This window comes from Onychostoma macrolepis, chromosome 09 (genome assembly GCF_012432095.1).
Source record: "Onychostoma macrolepis isolate SWU-2019 chromosome 09, ASM1243209v1, whole genome shotgun sequence".
Lineage (NCBI taxonomy): Eukaryota > Metazoa > Chordata > Actinopteri > Cypriniformes > Cyprinidae > Onychostoma > Onychostoma macrolepis.
Window position 1 is genome coordinate 28,150,056 of NC_081163.1, and position 12,195 is coordinate 28,162,250.

The 12,195-nt window shown below is 38.4% G+C and overlaps 1 protein-coding gene across 1 annotated transcript in view; it reads right to left on the reverse strand.

The window, feature by feature from the left end:
* LOC131546492 (sacsin-like) overlaps positions 1-12,195 on the reverse strand; it is a 47,508-nt gene that overhangs the window by 4,941 nt on the left and 30,372 nt on the right. The window contains 6 exon segments of the mRNA XM_058786077.1: positions 3-7,523; positions 7,602-7,690; positions 7,789-9,217; positions 10,269-10,415; positions 11,107-11,218; positions 11,333-11,420. Coding sequence (XP_058642060.1) covers positions 3-7,523; positions 7,602-7,690; positions 7,789-9,217; positions 10,269-10,415; positions 11,107-11,218; positions 11,333-11,420 — 9,386 coding nt within the window.

Below are 12,195 nucleotides of genomic sequence, written 5' to 3' on the forward strand. Positions count from 1 at the left end.
CTTTGATAGCCCCTGAAACTGTGAATGAGGTACATGATAAACCTCTCCCAAAACAGCACAGCTGTCTCCTGTTTGCAGGAGCTCTGGATGTATATACTTGAAACAGAAGTCTATGAGATCGATGAAAAAGCTGAAGTCTAAGTTCATGAACCCGAGTTTTATGAGAATGGAAGCTATTTTTTCATCTGGATTCCAAATCACTTTTGATACATTCCTCATTGTTTGCAAGAACCGGATGTTATTTTGACTGGGGCAGATGACTGGTAAAATAGGACTATCTTCAAAGTGCTTTTTTATCTCACTGAAGACATTCAGCTTTCCATTTTTGTAGACTTCCACCTGATCCTCAAAGAAGCTCCATAAAGTTTTCAGCCATTTGATTGTCTCTTTCTCTGCTTTGTAGAGCTGCCACCTTTGATCAGGTAATGATTGCCTGAGCAGTTGCTCAAGTTCTGTTTTCAAATATGTTGCTGCCATAGCAATTGTTAAGCTCTTAATAAACATTCCCTTGTGTAGAATTTGCATGTGCTTTCCATTGACAGCAATATCGGCAAACATCTCCTGATATCCTTGGAAAAGACTGCTAAATCTCGAGAACAACTTTGGACATCTAGAGTCAAAGACTCTTAACATCTGATCTTCCGTAAGGAGAAGAGGCAACCCATTGAGGACATGGATATTTTTCTCACTGACATTTGTCAAGCAGAAGTTCAAAAGTTTTGAGCATCTTGTTTTGTTTTTGATCAAAGTCTGGTCGATGGGCAAAGGCAAACTACCAGTTGTCTGGGAAGGATCATTCAGTGATCTTTGCTTCAAGAAGTTCATCACTGTTGAAGCACTGATTTCTGTCACATTCACACCAGCTGCTTTAAAATGTGCTTTTATTTCATGCATTTTCAAAGAGTATAGCACTAATTTCATCCCGGTGTCATCTAAAATTTTGAAGATTCCTTCATGGTCCTCATTTGTAAAATATGGACAATTTTCTGAATGTGGTTCAGACACACTGCACCAGGTAATTGTGTATTTTTGTTGTGAAAGATGTGATGACTCAGGAACAGAGTGTACTGTGGGTATGACAGGAAGGTCACATTTGTTAACTGATCTATAGACCTCAAGAATCATCTCATGCCAGACTTTGTCTACTTTCTGTGAAATGCATGGAAAGTAATTTAGCCAAGAATCTAACTGTGGCTTGAGAAATACAAGAGCTGTAGGTGTATCTTTCTTTATGACTGAACAGAGACTTAACAGGAGGTCAGCATAGAGTGGTGAAATTATGTTTAATTTCAATGACCGGTTCCAGTCAGTCTTCAGACTATCACCATCCTCTTTCCACAAGTCCCTTCTAGAAGAATCTACTTCAAAATTTGCATTCACATGAACTGGTAAACCAGTTTGTCCAGGTAAGGGCAAAGAACAAAATGCCCTACCGGTAAATGTGTGGTTAAATGAGCTGCTCAAACATGCAGCCAGAGCAGCTTGGGGAACTTTGAAATAACCCTGCTTGTTTTTTCTAGCATGGATTTGATTTGAGAAGCCAAAGCACTCTGCAATGACCCACTGACTTTGTTTATTTCCAGATGAGATGTGCATGTCATAGATGGTTTTGCATGGTTCTGCTGTTCCTGACATAAAGGATTCTGTAACGTGTCTATGAAAGTTTTCTTTGTTTGCCATACTGTCCTCTGTGTATTTCTTTTCGATAAGGAAATAACATTTTGTATGTTTTCCATCTTCACTGATCTCCAAAAACTGTATTTTTGTGATGTGTTTCAAGAAAATAATTAGTCCTTCAGGATCTTCTGTCAAGGCATAGTAAAGTTCATTCATGTCACGGTCTGTGACTGTATGTGTAGATATTTCAGATTCTTCTGCCATTTTCTCTGTCCTGAGAGGGAGCCTGAACATGGTTCCAGAATTGAGATCAAACATTTCTGGAAGAAAGGTATGATAAACATCCTCAAAAGACTTTTTAAAATGGTCTTCTATTAAAAACATGCAGCCTGGGGACTGTTTTGTTACACCTTCCATGTATTTTAGATTTGGATCAGAAAGGCAGAGCCATTTGTCACCGGTCAGGATAGACGGACAATCTGTCAGATGATACACTGAATTGAAGCCAAGTCCATATTTCCCAGTTCTCCCTAAAGTGCCATGTTTTCCTCCTTCTCCCAGCTGCTGAATACCTTTCAGATCAGCATCAGAAAATGTTCTGTTGTTGTACACACAAAGTGCTGGGCCTTGAACCAGTTCCCATTTCTCTCCAAATATCTTTTTTGTCTTATGTTTTCTTTTGTCCCAAACAAAGTGAATTTCTGTAGCCTCTGCATCATCAGCATTTTGAATAAGCTCTTTCAGAATATCCTTTTTAGATGGATATGCCTCAATTATATTTTTTATTCTGACAGTTAGTTTCTCGGATTGTCCAAACTCTTTGGCATGAAGGGAAAACCCACTGACAAAATATTCTTTGAGAGTATGATGTCTTGTTGTCATTACACCAAAATGACAGGCCACAGGCCGAGGTATCAGCTCATGGGAGAGCTTGACACCAGCTGAGACAGGCATCCATGGGCTGTCATTAAATCTCAGCTCTTTAGAAGATGTCAACACACCGCACTCATCAGGTATGAGACAGTTTATAATCAATTCTTCTTTGATTTTATACAGTCCATTGACGAGTATGGCAGCACACTTATGGAGGTCTAATGTGGAAAGAGGGTGAGATCCATATGAAGCCTTCATTTCCTCAATTGCAGCAACAAATTGCTCCTTTGTGAATTGTTTTTTGACACCAAGGTAGTACCACAGCCTCTCAAATTTGGAGAAAATGATTGGAAGCACATAGAGATATGGTTTCTCCTCAAATTCTTCACTTCTGGCCACTGACCACACATTTACAAAGCGATCCTCGATGAAAATGAATGGGTATGAATTTGCATGCCCAATAATTGGATTGGGATCTTTCTGTTCCAACAAGTAATCATTGAGATATTCATAGCAAGTCTGAGCAATGTTAAGGAGAACAGACTTTTCAAATGCATAGCAGTGTTTGTGTGCATTTAACAGCTGCTGAAGCACTGTCTCAACTGCTGGATTTGTCCGTACTCTCAGTTTTTGGAAAACTGAATCATAACTGTGTATTTGAAGGTTAGAATGATCAACTGTGAATTCTGTCATGCTTACTAAATTGCGACAATGGGCACTGTAAACTTCAGAGGGTTTTTTAAGAATGGTGGTGTTCATGTTTTGCTGAACTAAAGGAGCTAAGACGGGAAGGAATGGTATCTGAGACAGTGTGTGCCAATGCAGAGAATTCACATCATCTAAGGAGTCTTTCATTGACTCCATGAGACACTGAAGACATTTATGAAATTTAGATTTATCCTGTTGCCAAACACTAGATATATTCCCCGCTCTTTCTATGATGTCTTCTAAAGGGAGGCAGTCACTCAGCATTCCCAAATCTGAAAGTCTTTGAATCCTTTTTGGTGAGAGGAAGTCATTTGCAGTTCCTTCAAGAATGCGTCCTTCCTCAAGTGCATACAAACAAGCCACTTTGCCAGAAGGATTCACAAGTCGTTTGATAAATTGAAACTTCTGACATTTCTGTGTTGGAATGCAAGCATAACTTTTCAGCAAGTCATCAACAGCAGGATCATTCAAGTCAATGGCATTAAGAACAAGATAATTTATGTTGAATTTGTCCACAGCACTCAAGTTCTTAAACACAATGTTGTAAAACTCAGGCCAATTAATTGTCTTCTGTTTGAGCATTTCCTTGAAGCCACAATAATTAAAACTGTCTCTTACCCATGTTGGGAGAGAAACAACACAGGAGTATGAAGGTCCCAAGCTCAAGAACACTTTCATAGCAATGTCTCCAACTGCTTGGCTCTTTTCAATTTTAGGATTCAGAAATTTTGCCTTCTCTATAGAACACCAATTGTTTCCATTGCTAAAAAGATCCAGAGATTTACCATTGCCATTCTGCACAACTGCTGAGTAGAAAGACTCAACCAGGGGTAAAAATGCTTTGCTTACTCTCTCTGCGTTAGGCCAGAATGCATAGAAGGAATAGTTCTGGATATGTCCATTTTGAGCCATTTTCTTCAGCTCAAGCAGTGTAGTGATGTAAGCAGAGGTTACAGCATCTTTAAGTAAAGCTTTGTTCCACTCAGACTTCACTCCTTTTTCCCATAGGCCTTTCCTATTTGATGTGACTGCAAAAGTCCCATTTATATGGACTGGAAGTCCTGTCTCAATTGAGAGAGGAAGAAAACAAAAAGCCTGGCCAAAAAGGCTGTCATCTGGGTACCATGTTTTAGTTTTTGCCTCTCTATGCAAAGGTACAGCTACACCTCCAATTGGAAATGAAAACACATATTCTTGATCATTGTTTTTCTGGAACATATGCATTGAATCATGCATCCCAAAACATGAGTACAAAAGCCAGTACTGGGTGAGGTATCTCTCTGAGTGCTCTTGAACTATTTTAACAATGTGTGCACTGTTGACATCAATCATGTTTTCACATGTCATATCAGAATTTTTGAAAGTGCTTTTGATCTCTTGGAGAGGTGTGTCATTCAAGACAGTAAATGAAGTCATGACTTCTCTGGATATTTTTAGGGGAGTGTGAATCTGATCATCCTGTGGAGGAGTTGATGCATTTTCAGGGACAATTTGAAGGGACAAAGATTTAATTCTCTTCAGAAATATTAGGTGCGTTTCTGAGTTGTCAGTCAAATTATTTTTAAAACTCCAAATGCGTTCTTCGTCATATACCTTTGAACTGATCTCTGACTTTTTTGCCTCCTCCAGAGTGCGAAATGGTAATTTTATCAAGGTGCCGTTGTAAGCTTTCTTGCTGTTTTGGGCTGACAGATCACAATCAAAAATGCCTTCATGAGATTTAAACTGTCCAGGAAACCTTTTGTACAGCCGTTCCTGGAATGGGTTGAGTTTAATTCCTGGGTTTCCTCTGCTGAGTATGTGCTTTTCCAAATGGGTGACATTTGGATCAAGTATCAGAAGGGTGCTCCCACTCAAAATTGAGGGAATATCACTCACATGGTAAACAGAATTAAATCCGAGCCCAAACTTTCCAATCATCTCAACTTTGTTTTGTTTTGACGCTGATCCCACTTTGACAATATTTTCCCAGTCTTCTTGTGAAAATTGCTCATTGTTGAAGATCCAAAGGCATGGTCCATTGCAGAGGGCCATTCCATCATCAATGAGGGTGTCAGGGGGGTCTCTGTGTTTTCGGAAGTCAAGAAGGAATTTACACATGGTTGCCCCAGCATCCTCAGCATTTTGTAGGAGTTCTTTGAAAATGTCACTTTCATCATCATACTCTTTAAGAATGTTCTTAATTCTTTGGGTAATCGGTTCAGATTGCCCACATTGTTCTATACCAAAGAACTCTTGCTCTGCTTGAATGAACTGTGGTTTTAAGATGCGAGTACTTAAGAATGGGACTTTCAACCATCTTGCAGTGAGGGGTAGAACTTCCTCATGAATAACATAGAATTCCTCATTGTCCTGTTTCAGGTCTTCTAGTCCTTCAGCACTTATGTCACAGAAGAGTGTTTTAGATAAAGACTGCAGAGCAAAGTTTTGATTTTGTCCCATTACAGGCACAGGTGTACTGTCCTTTAAACGCTTCTCATTTTTTCGCATCCAGTCAAGAATGGCAATTGTCACTTTAAGTTCTGTCGAGTCTCCATGAGGAGGACACCTGCAGTCAATTCTATGTTTTATGTCATGGAGTATGTCTTCAATTTCCTCATCAGACAGTGTTTTCTTCACACCAAATTTTGATAGCAGGCTTTCATATTGCAAAAACTCTTCAGGCACTTTCTTGATGTAAGGGCTTAGATCCAATTCAGGTGGATAGCTTAAAACTATATCTCCTGGACAGACAAACTCACTTTTATTCCAGATCCAGGGAATGCATTTTGTGTCCATTAAATCTCTGAAATTTCTCATGTTGTCCTGCATGAATTTATAGATACTGTGTAGCTCAGCTTTAAATTGAAAATGTGAATTTGGGTTGACCATTGATCTCAGTGCAGAGAGGTTCTCTAAGACTTTTTCAGCAGGAGGGGGGTCATTAAGTCCAAGATGGTTGCATACATGTCCTGTTAGCTCAGAGGTAAGGGGCATTACATATCCAACAATTGAAGAATACTGTGAATCCCTAACTTCAGCTGGCTTGTAGAAACCTGTATAAATCTCTCTTCCATTCAAGAACTTTGGATTTTCACAGGGCACCCACTGCCTTTGCATCAGCTCTTCTACCTGCGTCTTAGTGAATTCTGAAAGGAAATCATTCTCATTCAGTACTTGAACAATAGCATTTGCTTTTTTGAATGCTTTATCTTGTGAGTGAACACAAAGCATTTCAATATGATTTATGACTTGGAGTATGTTTGTTGTTGATATTTCTTTTTGCTCTGTCTTTAAGCCAAGGCGTTGCAAACTCTGAAGCATTTCCTGGGTTTTTGTGTAAATAGGTGGGGGAAAGAAATCTGTTTCAAAAAGGTCCTGGAATGTCCTGTTTCTTGGATCAAAAACATCTGAGGCTTGTTTGCGTTCTCCCTGAGTTGTCTCAATAAAATTGAGACTTTTTGTTTTTGTGAGCAGCTGCTCACTTTGTGAGAATAGAATGCTACCATTATTCAGTATCCAGGTCATTATTGTCTGTTCCTCAACATTTTGGAAAAAGCCTGTCTTAATGCAGTCAATCAAATGAACAGCCACTTTAGCTGCATCCAAGAGTTCAATTTTCAGAAGAGTCAAAAGTCTGCGATCAGCTTCATTTGCACACTGTACAATGGTGTCAGGCATTGGCAGATCATTTGGAATGGCTGGACTGGTGGTTGAAACAACTGCTTGCTTTGATTTAACTGCAAAATATTTCCCAGACATTATTCTGAAGATAGGCAACATGGAAAGTAGGTCCTGTTCAGCAATTGAGAGAGAATCCAAAGAAGAGATGTAGACTTTCAACTCCTCTCTTTCATGTGATGAAGCAGAGGCAATGCCTTTGATGACCTGGTCTCTGTTTGAGTTTACAAAGACTTGTAGAACATTTCTTGGTGAAGCTGGAAGAACATAACTCTCAATGTCATGATGTCTAAGGCATTCATCTCTTTTTATGACTGTACATCCCACCATTTTTAACACTTTCTGAACATTATCTGACAAGTTGGAACCTGTGCTACTCTGAAAGATAAATGTTGTGTTACTTTGCAATCTTGCTAACAATACAGAATTGCCTGAACTCCGCAGTGGCTCCAGTGGTATTAAAGGCATGTCAATAAAGCTACTTAAGTCATTCCATTCACTGCTAAGAAACTTCCAGAATTCAGCTAGCCAGATCTTAGGTGGATGATGATCTTCTGCTGTTTTCCATGTCACATGACCTTGGGACACTTTCCATTCCATGGGTAAGTGCTTCTTCATGAGTGCAACAACATGTTGTGCATCCAAATTGATTATGGTGTATATGCCTGAAACACACCCACACAATATTAATTTCATATTATTATTCACATTCCTGATAAAATATATGAAACATTTTTTCTTACCCTTTGTTGCTAGTTTCCTTAGTTGCACAGCGCAAGAAGGGCTCAGATCACGGGGTAAAAACCTTTGTTTACAAAATGGCAGCAATGTTCTAAATAAAGAAAAACAAAACAGAATATTACTACTTTGACAGCACAATATAAACACACTAAAGAATTCAAACAGGAAAGAGACTGTGTCAAACCTTACCTTGGAAACTTCTCATTGTCAATCAAAACAGTGTTTTGCACTCCATTGCCAAATGAAGTAAAGGTTCCATCACTGAGAGGCAGAAGCTTGAGTCCTTGCAGCTCTGTGTACTTTTCATCACTGAGAGCAAATTCAAGAAGAGTGTATTTGTCATCTTTACTGAGATTTTCAGCCTCACTTCTGTGAAGGACATCTCTAACATAAGATGGAGTCACCCATGTCAAGGTGTCAATTTTAGGGAAGATTTCTTGAACATCTTTCAAAACATGCTCTGGGACTGTGACCAGGTTCTCTCCTTCAGCAATCAATAATCTCGACACAGCAGACATTGTGTCACTTCGTATATTGTTTACTGGAAAAACTGCGTCTGAGGCAAACACCCAGATTTGCTCATCATCAGCAAGGTGAAAGATTTTGTATTCAAATAGACCTTTCAGAGTATCTGTTGCAACTTCATGCCATCTCTCTTTATGTACAGTCTTCGATAGGTCAGGCCAAAGATTGTACACAGTGGGAGAAGGCAGGGCTGAGTTTTCTGATAATTGAATGGCATCTAGGATCATCATGAGATATACATGAGGAAGAATATCTTTTGTGAGCTGTTCATTCCACATCGCAGACTCATCATTCTTCTGATCCTCCTCTTGCCACTTGATGAACCTCCGATTGTCTGTCAGGCCAAAGCAAGCATTGAAGTGAATGGGAAGCCCAGTTTTGTTTGGTTCATTATTTGGAAGTGGCAGAAAGCAACTTAGTCGCCCATTGCAAAGTGATCTGCCTTCATCTAATTGAAATGCTGCGTCAGCTTGAGGGTAGAAGCTCATCTTATTAGCTAGAGAGTCAATCTCTGGTATATATCCCTGTTTCAGAAGGCAAGTTGTCACAAGCCACTTGGACCTCTTTTCTTCCATTTGCTGGGAAATGTGTGATACTGTTTTAAAACATGTTTTTCTGTCAAACAATTCCTGCTTGATATGATAAAGGTCTGTAATAAAGTGATTTGACACTGAAACTTTCAGCCTATTGTTGCAGAGGCCATTGGTGTCAATATGCAGCAAAGTAATAGATGACACATTTCTCAGGAAAAGAAGACTGATGTCTGCATCAGCAATGAAACTGTCAAATAGCCGGGTAACTTTTGTGGAGTCATATAGGTTATCTGAGATCTCAGAAGCCTCATTACGCAGAGGGAAGCGGAAGAGCGTTCCTTTGAAGTATTGCTCCTCGCTGATGACCTTCTCCCAAGAACAACTGTTGACTTGACTGATAATATTTTGAAAGGGCTGAAACTGATCTCTCAAGTTCAAAAGGCTCTCTCTGTCCTCTTCGTCATTCAAAGACCATCGATAGCCTTCTTCATCCTCTCCAAACATCTTCTTTTGTGGGTCAAAAATGGCTAGGTGTTCAGAACTGAAGACACATGGCAAGTCTGTAAAAAACAATGATATTTTTAATACTGTCAGCATCACTAGTGTTGTGCTAAATCCTGTATCAGAATCTGACACCCCAAGTATCTTGTGAGGTAGTGCCCTTGTTTTGCAGCCAATTAGGTTATTGCAATCACTGAGGTGATTGCACGTTGAGCTGCATATGTAAACATTTTGTATCATATCGGTGTTTCGTCCAGACGGATCCGGCGTTTTGAGAGCCTGAAACTGCTATTTTTGGAAACCGGGTCCCAGAGTGTATAAATCTGAAAACAACACCTTTGCTTTTTCGTGTGTACAGCCAATCCGTATATTTTGTGAAACTATGATGTCATCACCCCACGACTCGCCCCTAGTCAGACACTGCTATGTCATGTAACAGCAACAACAACAACAAAGGCGGACTGCATGCTTGTGTCCGTGCTGCAGAAGCTACTGAGCCTATTAGCTTTACTAACTTTATTAGCTTTTATTGTTGTTGTGTTGGGTTTGTATATAGTGTGCAAGGTTTATGTGCATGCTCCAAGTCTTCTTCTCCATTTTTAGTATATCTCTGTGGCAGAATTACAGTGCCACATACTGGTCTGGCATGTGTACTACATCGTTTTGAGTCGGTTTCAGTGGTTTCGTGTGTACGTAGATATTTCTTGAGACGACGCCGTGTTTACGGAAGAACAAGGGAAAAAAAGATTGGATAGGGAAAGCTCTGGCTTCATGTGGATGTGGCCTGAGTTTTGATATAACACTATAATTTTGATATAACACTACAATTAGGGATGCACCAATTTTAAAATTCTGGCCAATAAAGTAAGTCGATATTACATTATTTATTTTTTTTATTGTATAAACCAATATTTAATTTATAAATAAATGTTTAATTAATTATTAGCTTAGGTTACATAATGTGATATATAATTTAAAAAGACATTAACTGACATATTGCAATGTTGGCACTACATAAATCAATGACCGATATTGTAGGATTTCTAATCAACAGGCACTAGAATACCCAAAACGTTGTATGAGCCCATCTGGTAATGTAGCATACATTACCTGTAATGTGATAAACAGAGTTGAAACCGATCCCAAATCTCCCAACTTTCGTTGGGTCATCCTGCTTGATGCTTCTGCCAACTCTCTGAATACCCTCCCAGTCTTCCTCTGTAAAGGCTGCATCATTGAAAGCATAGAGAGCAGGTCCTGCCAGATCAAAGTTACAAATGGCTGATCATACAAAAATGACTGAACAAAAAACTTAAAAATTTAGTCTTTTGCATAGAATAGTAAAGAATGTCAGTACTAGTCCTAGTAGATAAAAGTAATCATGTCTCTCATATTTTACTGTGTGCACATTTGCAGCCTGTTTGATTTTAGGATCAAACTGTGATTTTGACCTGGTTTTGGATATCGTAGATATAAAAGTTTCAGATACAACAGTGGTGATTGGTGTTTTGTCAAAAGAGAAGCACAGATTTCAGTTATTACTTGGAAAGTGTGTCTAAAGGTTTGATTTAAATATAAGGTAATACTTTAGAATAGGGAACACTATTCACTATTAACTAGTTGCTTATTAGCATAATACTAGAATTTTGGCTGTTTATTAGTATTTACAAAGCACATATTAATGCATTATTCTGCACAACATTCTGCATTATAGAGCCCTTCCTTACTTACCATCAATAAGCAGCAAAACAGCAGTTTATTGAGAGAAAGCTCTTAATAGTGATGTGTGTCCTAATCTAAAGTGTTACTGTATAAAAAAATACTTTCGGAACTCAAAACTCCTTCCCATTTATAAAACAGAAGATAAGCTGCAAAACACCTGAACGGCTTGTGGGACACCTGAATGTTTGTGACCTTTGAATGAGAAAAGTTTTTACGACAAAAATACCTTGATATTTTCCAAGCTCTTCAGTCCACAGGCTGTGAGTCTCATAATGTCTCTCATCATGAATAAACACCACAGTTGAAGCTCCTGCATCATCTGCATTCTGTATCAGCTCCTGATATTTTATAGAATAATTAATATCGTTTGATACAGTGATATATACGATGCATACCATTTTGACAAATTAATATGTATATAAAATTTGTAAAGTTTTTTTTTTTTCACCTACCTTTAATATTTGTCCCCCATCTGGGTACCTTCTCAAAATTTCCTTCAAGTAATCAATGAATGGTGGAGATGTAGCACCAAATTTATTTCTACATTGAACAATGTAAAGTTTATCACAAACTGTACAAAACATATAAATCAAATTTAAGATTCACTTTGTAATAGATAAAGCACAAAATTAGTTTAATTAATGCTAGAGTTAAGTGTTAGTTTTGCTTGGGATTATTTGTAAAATATCCTAGATAGCACACATATGTCTGCAAGATGTCTGTTAAAGATCACTTCTTCTGGAAAGCATCTGCTGTGTACAAACATCTGACAAACATCTTTAAGTTGTCAGTTTTACATACATTCTAAATCATAAACATATTAAAGACATTTTCTAAATGTCTATTTGATGTCCAACAGGAAACATCCTACAGATGTATTGCCAATGAACAAACACTCTAAAATATACGTCTTCCAGATGTAAACACGCAGTTCAAATAGATGTCTCTGAGATGTTTATGTGCTATCAGGAATGTTACTTCTTTTATTGGCATGAACATGCTTCATCTGATAACTCTTAAGATTCCACTCACAATTAGGACTGCAAAAACACTATCACGTTCATTGCAATTTCGAGAATGAATCTGTGAGTGAATGTATTCAAACTATAGCCTAGAAAGCATTCCCCTTATAGAATTTATGTAGCCCCATCCCTTTTCATGGTCTATAGTCACAGAAATGCTGTCACTTGTCTTAGTTCACCACAATCTTACGTGTTCCATTATAATCAGTGAAGCTCTCTACTGCACAATTAATCTCTTATTTGCATCATGTCTACAACTTGTTATAATGAGAGGATTCGTGAGCATGCATAAC